The 14629-nt window shown below is 37.0% G+C and overlaps 1 protein-coding gene across 9 annotated transcripts in view; it reads left to right on the top strand.

Moving 5' to 3' along the window:
- Positions 1–14629, top strand: part of syt1a (synaptotagmin Ia) — a 197794-nt gene that overhangs the window by 128477 nt on the left and 54688 nt on the right. For 8 of the 9 annotated variants that reach the window (XM_037981203.1, XM_025004918.2, XM_025004917.2 and 5 more), the window contains one exon: positions 5195–5395. In XM_037981203.1, the coding sequence (XP_037837131.1) occupies positions 5224–5395 (172 nt within the window). In that variant the 5' untranslated portion in view covers positions 5195–5223. The remainder of the gene's footprint in view (positions 1–5194; positions 5396–14629) is intronic. The other variant, XM_017411559.3, reaches the window with a different exon arrangement.

Raw genomic sequence — 14629 nt, 5'->3', positions numbered from 1 at the left:
AGGGGGAGGTGGAGAACAAGCGAGCTGACCCAGTTTGAAAAGGAGAGGGGGGAGGTGATGGTACAGGGAGCTGCATGCCAGCACCACAACTGTGGTTAGGGACCTGCTGGGCCATCTGGCGGCCCTTTAATTGGGTTGGGGTTTTACACATGAGCAGCACACCTCCAAAGAGGTGGCTGGAGCAAAACCTAAAAAAGAAACTGAAACCAGCAGTGCACTGCATCCTGCAGGGAAGCAAAACCAAAATGACAGCGACTGTCAAGAATAAGGTTAGATCAACTGATGCTCCTGGATTTGCATTTAGCTCTTTCAGCTTGACTCACTTACTGAGTGATACGAGTGAAACGACAACCCAAGTGGAAAGGACACGTTCTGGTGTGGCTTTACAAGAAAAGCATAACCATTCTGTGCAAAACATTATTTAAATGCTGCTTCCAAGTGGGATCTAATTGTGACAGACCAGTTATTAAGTTTGTGATGCAGTGGATGTACAGTATGATTACCCTGTGATGGCAGCCGCACAAGATGGGAAAAGGTCAACACTCTGGTGTCCCGTGAAGAAAAATAAGCCTCAATCCACTCCAGCAGTAAATGACCCTGGGTTTCAAGTGGACTGCCTGCTGTCGGCTGTTTCAGACAATGAAGATAACATGGAAGCTGGCATTGTCTGCTTGACCGAGCAAGCAGTCATTAAGGCACAAATATGAGCTAAATTATTGTTCCATTTTTTTGTCGGTAATATGAGGTCTTGTGTGAGAGGCATAACAAACACCGTGGGCGGTCTTCCACACACACTGCCTGTATTCAGTTATTTTTAAGGAGAAGCATCAGTTTTGAAAGACAAAGAAAATTACCTGATACAAAAGCTTGTATCATCTTTAAACACAGATGCATGATTCACTCTGTACATTTGAAAGGTCTATAATTCACTGGAAGAATTGAGTTTACATAAAAATTTGCACTTACTAATTGACAAATCTAGTTTGTCTTCTCAAAAGACATTATGCACACATGAATATGTATAGTAGATATTTTAATTAGTCTCTTACATCAGGAATAGGCTTACTTAGAAATAACTCACTCCATCCCTCTTCATGTTTACACGCATCACACAAGAGGATGATCAATTCATTTTTTTTCTGTATAGAAGAAGCCTCCCACGTGCACTTTCCAGTGCGTCATTGTGCTCCCTGAAAGTCCTCGCTTGTGTTAAAGTATCTCTGTCACTGCCAAGCGAGCCTCTCAATGGATCAGCCCCCACACTAACCTTGCAACAATTCAAAGGGAGACCAAAGGGAGGCTGAACTAACATGGACATGCGTAGGTGTTTGTGTAACCATGAGGGAGGTTGAGTGGCCCCAAGGTAACCGATGGCTGCTTGAAACTCATTGCCATAATTTACCTGAAATTGGAATGCCTTTGTTGGACCATCTTTTTCTTTGATCACAGGTTATGTTTTATTTGGCACCTTGTTTTTTTTAACATTCTTTGCACTTCAGCACGACATATCTTAAAAAAAATAAATCTGTTGATTATGGTGAAAGATGCTGTTAAAGAAGTGTCAGCCTAGTGTTAGAATCACAGCTGGAGAGCGGGGTGGTTTGAAGCTTTCTCGGAGTTGAGAAGCAGTCGCAGTGATTGTGATCACCACCTCGTGCTGGCACCATATTTCCTTGTACTCACATTTAGTGTCAAGCCAGACTTTGTTGAAACCTGGTAGATTTAAACACACATTTCAATGTAACTGATTAGGTTTGCACATATAAATTATGTTTGTTGGATCAAATTAAAAATGGATTCATTTGTTTGCAAAGTGATCACGTTCACCAACATAACTGATAACAGATATTAAACTGCACACATATCCTGCAACAGAAATCCAAGTAAGAACTGCAAAAAACGAATGCCAACAGAACAATGAGATTTGTCAGCTTTTAATTCAAAAAAACTAAATATGTGATCAAACAAAACATCAGATTTGAATCAGGATAAGATGTGACTGAGCAAATACAGCAAAGAATTCATAATCCTCTGTTCAAAAGAATATTTTGGCAGTCTTTACTTTTTGGTCTTATGACTTACATAGATGATTAAGTTTACAGACTTTTTTTTTTTCTTACAGCAGAGCCAGTGAGCATATTTCTCCTCTCATTAACCGTAAATCTCTGCCCCCATATCTAGCTCTCAGCAATTGTTTATGCTCTACATCAAATACACTAATTTACAGCTCAATAATGGTCTATGATAAGAAATTACTTAATCAAAAACTTAGTTGTAGCAGGAGAATAAAAGAGAAATGAAAAATCTTTCCAAGGACAGTTACCACACAGCCATTTCAAAATAAAGTCCAAAAGAATTCCCCAGGTTTTTACAGTCTCATGAGGAAATTATCTAAATTGATCTGCTGTTAGCTTAAACACGAAGGATCTCTAAACATTTGCTCCAGCCATCAGAGAACATGGTTGTGCAAATGGAAATAACATTGAATAACAAATAGGTCAAAACTGGACAAAGTTTAAAGACATGTCTTTTCATCAACACGCTGTTGAACAGTAAGATCGAACAAATTTAAACAATAATCCTATTTCTAGTTAAGATAAGGTTGAAGTTTATTTTCACCAACTTGGATATCACTGTTTATGGTAATTTATTCACAGAGCAGAAAAAAACTACATACAGACTTTTAAAATGCTAATTTAAATAAAGACACTAAAGCGACTGAGAATTTATTTTAGAGCAACTGTGAGCCAGCAGAGGAGGGTAACTGAGTGTAAGAACAGGGGACTTGAAACGTTCTTGATAAATAAAGCAGAACTGGCGATCAAAGTGTTGTTTCAGGCTCAGAGTAAGGACATGTTTGTGGTTCACATAAAGCAATGAGAAATTCTAATCTAACACAAGACACGCCACAAACACTGTTGTTTTCTATAGTGTCTGTGGCTTTTCCACAATTGTTAACCTTTGCTGCAAGTGAGCTGCAGCCTCAAGTTAACATGTTTGGTATCTTCAGGTCTTGTTCACAAGTTGGCAGACATAAACATATTGATAGGTAAAATGGACCCGCATCTGCATGAATGCAGACACTGTACTGTTTTGTTGTGGTAAAGAGGAAGCCTCCAATCATCACCTAAGATTATTAACTAATAACAACCCATCCAGTGAGACTCCTCCAAAAGGGTGGTAGGGTTCAGTTTTAGGGGTAAATGTAAAATAATTATTATAATTATTTTTCAATGTCAAATAATTATACTTGGTCCAGAAGGTTGTTCAGTAAAAGAAGTAACATGTCTACAACTTTGTTTAGTTTGCAACAATGAGGAAAAGTCCTATGTAACAATTATATGTTGAAGTTGAAGTTAAAAAATGTCAATGCTGTTGTTTTAAAAATTAAATTGAAGTTCTGTATCTTAAGTATTTTAGACCAAAAGTGTCTCACTGCCTTTTCAAGCCTAATTTTGTTCATTTTAAGAAACATAAATATGACTTCAGCTCCTGAAGTTTCCTTTTTCATGTTTTTTCTTTGTTTTAGAAATAAAAGCAGTAACATGTTGTTCTCAGCTGTTTGGGTTTAGAAATAAATATAATTTGTGTCAATTCTAGAGGTTAGATTTAGATTTTCAAATAACAGAACAACAGAGCGTTTAGCTGTCTTTGAATCACGGCCAGTGTCATGGTTTTATATGTAACAATGAAATAAATGGGGAAAATATGAGTTTAGTGAGCACAGACTGTGGCAGAGAAGGAAAATTAGGCCATCAATCTTCACTGTGTACTGGTTTTCTTTAGCAGGCCATTATCCTCTTGAATTGCTATGGTGACAAAGCAAATTACAACCTGCACACCAAAAGTACACAATAAAAAGTTACTATCTGCAGTTAGTGTTTGTGGTGCTGCAGCAACTGTTCTGTTCCATTTAGACATATTAAACATTTGACCTTTAAAGAAAATACATTAGTTTTGATGCATAATTGACAGTTTGAGTGTAGCTACATAGGCACAAACATGTAGCGACTATTTCAACAGTTAACACTTCTGCCATTTGTTACTGCTCCAAGCGCTAAACAACCTCTTTAAAACTAACTTTACAACAATGGATTATACTGCTGCTGATTACTTCTTAGCTTATTAAAGCTAATGTCATTAGCTTCAGGCCACTTTTTTTTTAACTTTGCATAACACCTACTGGTGCAGCATTTCATTCTTTTCTTAATGTTTTATCATTTCATGGGTTAATTTTTCAGTGCAGAGTTTTGTAGATGTATAAATCTAGTTATAATTGTGTGAATGAAGGTTCTCTTATCTTTCTGAGCTAAACAGCTGCAGCGTTTTCAGCGGCACTTCATCTCGGTGCTCATCCTCATTCAGGCATGAACAAATTCTGCGAGCAAGTACTCAGATTGGCTGAAGCACTGACATCCTAAACTCAGCTGATTCCCGTTTTGGTTTGAACATAGTTTATTTAAAGAAAAAAAGTAATAGTTTGCAGTCCAGAATTATTCAGGGAGGCATCAGCTGAAGGTTACAGTTATGAGCTGCAGAGCCTTTAGTGCTGTTGTATTAAACCATCTGTTATTGCCCTGGAGGTGTGTTGAGATCATATGGAAACTTCATGTTCCGCAATGAGTGGAGTGATTAACATAGATATGGCTATAAAACACAAAACATGCACGGCAGAGCACTGCGTGACGACTCTCACGCACTCAAATGAAAACACACACACACACAGTGGTTAAGCTAAGGGTCACATTGTTTCCTTTGCAGCCAGACCTGAATGTAAATACACCTGGTGTGTACAAAGGGCTTTGTCTGGTGCCCTGCAACATTACGGTATCTGATGTCCTTGTACTTGACTTGTGAAAGCACAATTAGGCCAGACCTGAGGTGCATGGCAGTTCATGCTCATGTTGTATGGCAGTAATAAATAATCACTTTATTACTGTTCTGTGATGTTAATATTGAGTTTAGGCAGTGAGTGAGCAGCTTTGTTTTGAATTCAGAGTGCTGGCCAATTCACTCTGGACCTCAGCTGATGTTTACTCAAGCTGAGCCAGCAGCTGCTCACACGCTCCTCGTCAACTCAGTCATCAGACGAGGCAAGCGCTCTGCCCCTGACATGCATCTGTCACAGAGGCGGAAAACACACAAATAAATCTAACGCCGTCTGTTTCACCTGTATCTTTTTCTACTTGTCCAGCGACTGCCTGGCTGCCCAGCATCGCCACAATGAGTGAGAGTCGAAGGGAAGCGCTGGCGGCGGCCCCCGCACCCACCTCCGCCTTCTCCTCCACGGCTGGCTCCAACACTACGAGCATGGCTGGACCAGGCACGGGTGAGAAAGACGAAGCCTTTTCCAAGCTGAAGAACAAGTTCATGAATGAGCTGAACAAAATTCCATGTGAGTGTTTTGTTTTGTTTTTGTTTCCTTCACTCTGACATTGGGACAGATTAAGAGTTTAGTCTTTTAATTGATCAACAGCAAAATAAATAATGACTCATAAGTTTTTGAAGTTTTTAGTATAAATGACTAAAGCTGCTGCTTTTTTCTTCACATAAATGTAAATATACATTCATTACTTTGCCAATATTACTGCAAAATCTCCCCTGCCCCCATTGCGCACACACACAACACACATGCACCCACCTTTGCCAGGTAGTTAAACTTGTAACTATGTAGGTTTGTAAACTCTCCTCTTCCTGCAAAATTCAAGGTTTAAAATGGGTAGATCTGCTGCAAAACCTTTAGTTTGCCCCTCGTCAGGTAGACTAATTCTGATTGTGAGGTGTATTTAGATAATGAGATTTGCCTCATTTTGTGCCTAATTAATTATTTACAGAAGCAAAATGTTTTACTGGCAATACCCAAACCTTTCCCCAGATAATCTTCATTTGTAATACAAAATCATTTCAGAAATCCTCCAGTAATTCAGTAAAGAGCAAACATGTTGAAAAAAGGATTAGCAGGTTGCACTAAACTTCTTTTTATCACTTGTGTCATAAACTCATTTCAGACAGATCACTAAGCAATATATTAGTACCTCATCAAGGAATATGTGATTGTTGACATTTGGTCAGACATTAAATAGGGTAGGAGTCTTATTGTTCCTAACGTTTGTGGTTTGTCCACAAACAAATGATCATGAAGGCCAATGTGCTCTAAATATCTAAATATCTTGCTCTTGAAGGTGACCAGATCTTTTCATGTCATTATAATCTGTGACAGTCAAAAACAAGTATATTAATTATTAAAAAATGAACCATGAGTCACTGACACAGCTTTTTGGTAGCTGTGCAAATACATTCAGTGTTTCTTGCGCTACTCTCCATTTAACGTGAATCCAACAACAGCAGTCATTCATCGTGATCCGAGTTGTAGCCATGACTCACGAGTGACTCAGCAGTGGCTGTGCGTTAACTGTTGTTGGTGATGCAGAAACAACCAAGATCAGCCTTGACTTTTGATGAAGATGTCAGAACATCAAGTGTTGAAATAAATTAGATTTTAATCTTTTGTTTTGGTGCTTTTGAGTCAACTTTGTGAACTTTTTTTTTTTTTTTTTTGGTCACTGAATTGTTGCAATATGGCTTTTTTTACCCTTGTGATTATGTTTAAAACATCTTTTAACATTTCAAGTTTTTGCAGTAAATTTAAACTTGAATCTGTCTGTACCCTTCATTATTTGCACTATAGTAGTCAAAAGTTCAAAAGTTTTTATAACTTGTTTTAGCTCAGTAATTTAAAGAAATGACCTGAATTTTTGAAGTCAGATTAAAACAGTCAAAACCTTTTTTGACTTGAGCATCAAAGTTGAGGTTAAAATCAAATATTACTCCTGTATTTCTTGCAGCCTGGGTGATATAATTTGATTGAATCCTAGACAAGACTAAAAAAATATATAATATATTATTGTTGAATTTGAAAAAAAATTCTTGACTTTTTGGAATTTGATTTCAAGAAGACAAACCTTAAGATTGTAACGGCTGCTGAAATATGTAGGTTTTATCAACATAAACAGTAGAGCATCATCTGCATAGAAATGATGAATAAACTGGCCTAGCAGAAGCATGTTAATGGAGAAAAGAAGGAGGCCAAGGACAGATCCCTGAGGTACACCACAACTCAGCTAAGCCATTGAGGACAGTGTTTAGAGTGATACCAAAGGTTCTGTTTCAGAGGTATGAGTGTAATTATTTCAGAGCAGAGTCCTTTATTCTGACATGTGATTTTAAACAATGTAATCAGCAGCACTTAAATTTAGAAGAACTAAAATTGAGTCATTCCCTTTGTCACTACACAGCAGTAGGCCATTAATAAATGTAACAAGCATGGTTTCTGTACTTTGAAGTGCTCTTAAATCAGACTAAAGGTTGTTAAGAAAAATTGTTGTCAGTCATAAATGATAGCAATTGTGGAGCAATTACTTCATCCAAAATCATAAATGGAAAAGTCAGGTTGGAGACTGGTCAATAGTTACTTAAAGATAAGAGATCTGAATTAGCTTTCTTAAGCAGAGGGTGAATAATGCTGGCTTTAAAACTGACAGAAAAGAACCAGCATGTACAAAAATGTTAAAATTGTGTCAGACAAGTGGGCTGACTATTGAAAATATGTACCAAAAAAGGTCAAGTAGGAATAATATCTTGAGTGCAGGAAGAGGAAGTCATACAGAAAACTGTACGCTCTCATTTTTGAAGGGAAAATAGTTGAAACCCTGTAAAAATGGCAGAATTAAGATGGTAAATGGAAATCCTGCAAAAATCAGGGTGGATTTGGGATTTTATTCTTTTTGCCTATTCACATAATACATTTATATATATAGTTTGTTTTTCAATATCGAATTCCTAAAAATATAGGAGCCAGTATAGAGTGATTTAAACAGTAGTTTAGGGATGTGGATTTTTCTGGGTATGAGCTGTGAGAAGAAGCCTGTTCTTGCATCTTTGAGCATCTTTGACTGTTTTCTGGTACATTGACATGTTTAGTTACGGTTTGTGTCATTTAAGACATGATGACCCTTTTGCTTTCAGTCACATCAGCTTCCTCACTTTGACACAAACCTGACAAAATACTTGCACATCCATGTGTTTTTGCCTGGAGGATTTTTCAGCATTAGGCATGTGAGAACATAGTTGTCTTTTTGTCATTCAGAATAAAACACTGCTTGCAGGATCAAGGGTTTTGCAGTCAGTAGAATCCTAAAGCATCCACAGGCTTGTGTGAAGGTAATATTCTCCTGTGGAAGAAAAACTCTTTCTTCACCAAGGACACAAGTGACACCATTTTAGAGATTGAATAGAGCATATAGTCAAACTGAAAAATTCTTCTTCCTACAGAGGAATGTGTACTTTTACCATGCAGCAATATTGCCTACATAAAGCTGTTGTATTCAAATAATCCTCATATTTACTGTATAAATAGATAGATCAATGGATAGATAGATTTTTTCCAGAGAATAAATAAATAGAAATAATACTATTCACAATGTCCTCTTAGGAGCATTAAATAAGTCAACAAAATTCTTTACAAATCTAGTCCAAGTCAGACAAATCCTTGATGTCCGTCTCAGTGTCAGAAGGCAATTCATTGTTTTGTTTTGTTTTCTCTTTTGAATTCTCTAATTTTTATCATACCCTTGTTTAAAAAAAAAAGTTTTTGTAGCTCATCCCAACAAAATCCTGTCTATTATGCAGGGAGTCAATGCTAGGTCCTACTTGGGACTGTTTTTTGTCACCTTATCCCCTCAATCAAAAGCAGGGACTTTGCTCTGCGGTGCTGCCAAGCGGATGATGAATGCCCAAAAGACTTGTTTACTCTGTGGAATATCGATACTGTCTGGGGAAAGTCGGGCAGTTAATTCAGCAAGAATATGTGACTAAAAAAGCTGCACACTGTGCACCGCCTCTCCTCCGCAGCTGCAGAAGATCTCCTTTCAGGCTTATAACCCAATTTAAGCTTCACAGGCTTTGAACGTGGTGGCATAAAGCTGTCACACACACACAGTCCTAACTTGCTGCTGAATTTCTGTCAGCCATCACATTTTTGAGCTGGGAATTTCTGTTGACCGATAGCTCCCACATGCAAAAAATGAACATTTTTTTGCTCCATCTAAAAGTTGAGATTTATTCATAGATATACTGTACATTAGCAGGTAAAAATGTATTTATCTGCTTATTCTTAAGTTATTAAAAAAAGTAATATATTTGGATCACAGAATTAGAAAAACATTATGAAGCATGAAAAATCGTAAAGTGAAAAATCTTTTGTTTTATGATTAAATAATATGAAAAATAAGTAGAGGCATTTACCCAAAGCAACTTTAAAAACGCAGAAATGAGCCTTCCTGCAACAGAAGAGAGCCTTCTGATCAATGATTTTAATGATCAAGCTTTCCACGTCTGCATACTCACACATGCTTTAATGACACACTGAAGTCTGACTAATCGCTCTAAAACACACTGTCCCTAAGTGCTGAACAGAGCAGTTGCCTCAGAGGAAACCAGAGTAACGAACTTCTTTGTAAGTTTCTGATCACCCAAGGCTGTAAATCCTGATAACAATTAACCTCTGAACCCAGGGTGTTTGATCCATGAGAGCCAACTCCAACAGCCAACTCAACAAAATACAGACAAGTGATTGGCATTTTGGTAAAAGAAATAATGGAAGTCCCTTACAAACCCCACAGAACTCTCTTACAGAGATGTGCTCACACATTAAATAACTGATCAGGAAAATGTGAAATGCTTTCTCTTCCTGAGGAAAATTGGGTGTTTAGAGTGAGGAAGCTGGGAACAGATTACCAACCTTTGGACTGGATGATGATTGTTCTTTCTCCAAAGTCACAAAAGTCAGCCAAAGAAATATTACTTTTTAAAGGATTTGCATCTATATTAAGTTGTAAAACCACAATTTCATGTTCAAACGTTTCTTAAAACTCCTGGCTGTCAAATAGTAAGTCAAGCAAAGAGGACGAGGAGAACTTTTTAAAAATAAATCAACATCATCTGTATGTCAAACAGCTGATGGTTACAGAGAAAAATACAAACCTAAAACCAAGCAGAAGTCTAAAATCCATTCCCGTTTAACCTGAGACAGAGTTAAGTAAAAATACACACAGGATATGTTTGTGTTTGAAAGTGTCTCTACTTATTTAACACTGTGACTGCTCACAGTCAGCCGACAGCAGGGTTTATTAAAGAGGATTACGGTGGGGGATCAGCTGAGGTGTTCGTCTCTGTCTGCCTGCTGGCAGCAACTCTGTGCTCTCACATTACAAATGTTTGCTGCGAGACACCATCGAGATCGGTCCAAGTCAGGATTGTTTGCAGCCAGCATCCTTTAGAGACCCATATTTTTAGTAGAACAATTTCTGTTCTAACAACATTTTGTTCTGTTGTTTAAGTTCAAATGTATTGAATGCATTAGCATTTTGTTATTTTTATAAAAAAAAAATATTTTTGTATCAACAATAACTATATTTGATTAGAGAATAAACGGATGGGAATATTTCTGTGTTCAACACTTACACAAAATTTTGAAAACAAATTGATTTGTGCCTTCTCAATCCCAAATGGGAAATTAAATACTTAAATTGTAAAAAAAAAAATATATATATATATAAAAGGTGGAGCTCTGAGCTCTGTAAAAGCTTAATAATTCTTGCAGCAGGCAGGAGTGACCACCATTGTCTCTTCAGAGTTTAAAAAGTTTCATATTGTAAAAAATGGGCAGTCACATCCATTTTGCTTAGACTTTTTTGTAACGTTATTCCTTTTAAAAGGAATTTTTAGCAGTTTGTTCAGTTTTGTTGCTGTATAGTTGTAACTATTTTTAAAGAATGATAAGGATTTCAGCAGGTGTGCAAAATCAGGTAATGTGATTAGATAAAACTTATTGCAAAAGCTATGATGCTCCAACCTTTTTTGGCCCATTTTAGCTGAATTTGCTGTATTTTGGAATCAGACATTTGAGTACAATTATTGTTCCAATTATTGTTGGATGATTCTCACTGCTGCAGCCATGTAGTGGGGACAGAAAAACAACAACAGGAAAAATCCATGAGCAGAGTGTTGCTCTTGTTGGCATAACAAGATATAATGTCAAGGTTAATTGACCAACAGGGTCCTGTCACACTGAATTAGTGTGCACTGGAAGTGGATATAACCCAGATGCAATAAAGCACATTTACATGAACATAAAAAGCTTTCTCTCTGATTTAAAGTGCTCTCTATAACCAGTAAGATGTAAGAGGATGAATGAAACATAACTCCTTTTAATTGTTGGACTCACTCTGAGCAGAGAGGTCTAATAGAGGTTGTATTCATCCGCAGGATGCAGCAGAGGAAACCTAATGGTTTCTGGGTTGTAAATCATTTACTACTCATCACACAGGTTACTGACACATCTATAAACATTCATATGCATTTCTTTTTATTGTATCGTGCATTGTCCTAAATGTGTCAGTACTGACTTTCAAATTCATTCACAATATCTGGAAATATTTGCTGGGAAAATAATCTCACTGCAAAATTTATTCCATAGCTGTTTAAAATTATTCTGTCTTTTTCTGGTTCCTTTTGATTGCATAACATCTTTCTGTGCTTGTTTCATTCCGTTCATTGAAATGCAAACAGCGAACAATGCAATGTCACAGACATAATATTCTGCACTAAATTATTTTCGGATGATTTGAAAATATTAAAAGAAATACAGTTAAAATGAAGTTTACATTCACCAATACTTGGGATGAGTCAGATTTTTTTCAGGCTGTTCTAGTGTGGAATGATTTTACAACATACAACTTCAATGATTTTTCAAAACAATAATTGACCACAAGGGTCTTTATTGTTCTTTCTTCAAACTGGGTGTCTTATACAGAGGTTTGGTCATCATTTTGAATGGTGTGCAGACAACATTGTTCATATCTTATACAAGTCAAGAGGAAATGTGCAATGAGATGAACAGAATAGTTGAAAACAAATTAAAGGTTTTAACAGCTAAGAAAATTTAAAGCTTTTTTTCTGCAGCTAAATTGAGCACAATTAGTTTATATTTTTTTCCTGATTGGAATGTTTTACAAATGAAAGATGCAATAAAGACTAATTAAAATATTAGAATGACTACAGAGTAGATAAAAGTTAAAATTTCAATAAGGTTTTTTTTTTGGCACATGGTTTTTAAAAAAACTTTCAGGAGTATTATCAATTTGTCTTTCTAGTCTGCTTGCTTAAAAGTGCTTAAAAAAAACCAAACTTGTATTTATTTAAAACATGTAGTCTCAGTACACCAAACACCAAAGAACAAGCATTTTGTTGCCTCAGACTAGTCTCATCTCCACAGTTATGAGTCCTGTTTCTGCAGTGCTTTGTTGCAGCATTGGGGATGGCAATTAGAGGACAAGTCTTAAAGCAGAACTGTAGCTTTTTCTCTGTCCTCTTTGACATGGAAAAGTACTGCAGAAACACTCCCACTGTGGGCAGCCATGTCTCAAACCACCCAGCCCATCTCACAGTGGGGAGGAGGGCAGAGGGGTGCCTGACAGGATGAAAGTGAGGACTCCAGTGAGAACACCGAGCAGAAAGCTGGGTGTTTCATTTCAGAATTGGATATTATAGGAGCTTTCAGTGCTGCTCGTATTAAAAAAGTTGACTCTCTTCCTTATTTTGTTTCATTTAACAAGCACATCTTTCTTTTCTGTGTGTGCATGCTGATTCTGCAAACAGTTCACCAGCAAAAACGCTTGATGACTCCAGATTTGTCTGTTAAACAATAATGATGTCCTTAAAAAGACTGTTTTGAAATACTTTCTCCTCCTGGGTCTGTATGGAGTCCCTAAAGAACACCTACGCCATATTTTAAAAAATATCATCTAGAGAAAGTTGACATTTACTTTATTTGAATCTAATACTCTTTGACTTCTCTTCACTGCTCAAAATTGACATCGAGCAAGCTTTTTCTCTGCTGAAAACTAAACTAACTTCTGTATCACAGAAATCTCCAAAACCATTTAAACTGAGACTTGGCAGCAAATTATACATTTTTTTCTATTCGACCTGCTGAATCCGTTATTGAAAACTCTTCGATGGTCATATGTCAGTGGGATGAATACTATTTGTGCTACTGCTCAGAAACACAAAACAGTTGATTTAGAAAACTTGCATTCAACATTACACAACCTTTACATTGTGTCTTTTTCATTGGGAATTTGGTGTAAAGGACCCAGATTTATGCTATCTAAAATAACATATTTGTCTAAAATAGTTTAAAATTGATTATAGAGGATCCATGATTAAAGTTAAAGGCATGGCATTCCTTGAAGGAATCTTATAAGTTATTCACATGTTGAGAAATGACGGAGTTGCAGACATTTTGTTCAAACCTTGAAAATAACACGCACAATTTCATGCAATACTCTGAGATGTCAAGCTCGGATTATGTGTTGTAAACGACTCTCAGCTATTACCTATTCACATTTTCACTAAATATATGCAAAATTGACTGAATTATAGCCATTTTTTGGTTTTCTAAGGTCAGTTAGTTGTGATGGCCATCTTGAATTGGATTCACCCCAAAGGGTAATCAGTTGTAGAGATATAATCATTGATTATTTCCTGAAAGTTTCATGAAAATCTGTCCAGTGGTTCATGAGATATTTTGGTAACAGACATACACAGACGGGGGCAAAAACATTATCTTCCACCTTAGCCTTTTGGCGCCGGGCGATAAACATGAATCTAGCTGCAGAAAGCTCAGATTAGGTATCTTATTGTTTAGTTTTCTGCTTTGCCACCATCCCGCTCTGATGCCAGACTTACACAGTGATTTCAACCTGAAGCAACAGCAAACATGCACAGCCCAGCCATCAGAGAAACTCTATTTTCCATGCCCCGCTGCATGGTGGAACAAGAGATAAGTGTCGGGAGTTGGAGTGCGACGTGCGTGTTGGCAAGTCTCCCTCTCGCTCCCGGTTTCACTTTCTCGCTCCGTTTCTCTCCCGAGAAAAGACACTCACACAATGTAGTTAATTAGAGAATGCTTTTATTGCTTTCTGGGACTCAGGTTCCGTTAATTAAGGAACACAGAAGTGCTTTTCACTGGAAGACGTGCGCTTGATGAATAAGATAAAAGCTGAGTTTGAGCATTGATTTCCACTGTAACAGTTTAAATGGCTTTCCATCAGGCTCTTTGAGCTTCGATGAAAGATGACTGCAAAGTGACATTTATAGAAAGGATTCCCGCTGATGAAAGCTTTCATTTGGAAAAATGAAATAAAAAAAATCAACATTCTGCAGATTCCAGAGACATGATTGCTTGTTCACTGCTCTTTGCCAGCTTGAGACCCATCACATGTCTGACACTTCCTTTAAAAGCCTGTCTCCTCACCTTCACTTGTTTGCATTTGTGTCTGCAAGGTAGAAGTTGTTTCTGCCGACAGACATAATCCTGTTTTGAACAGCTTTAAAGGTCTCTCTTTTTTTATTCAAATAGTGCCATAAGCTGTATACATTTCTAATAATTAATCTAATCTAATCTAATCTAATCTAATTGTGTGAATGCTTTTAAGCATTCACACCATTGTTTTCCTGTTTCTCTTTATTATCTATTATTCTTTCCCTATTCCGTACGTTTTTTGGC

This window comes from Kryptolebias marmoratus, linkage group LG18 (genome assembly GCF_001649575.2).
Source record: "Kryptolebias marmoratus isolate JLee-2015 linkage group LG18, ASM164957v2, whole genome shotgun sequence".
NCBI classification, from domain to species: Eukaryota; Metazoa; Chordata; class Actinopteri; order Cyprinodontiformes; family Rivulidae; genus Kryptolebias; species Kryptolebias marmoratus.
The sequence above is the reverse complement of the archived record's forward strand: the minus strand, read 5'-3'. Positions and strand labels throughout refer to the sequence as shown.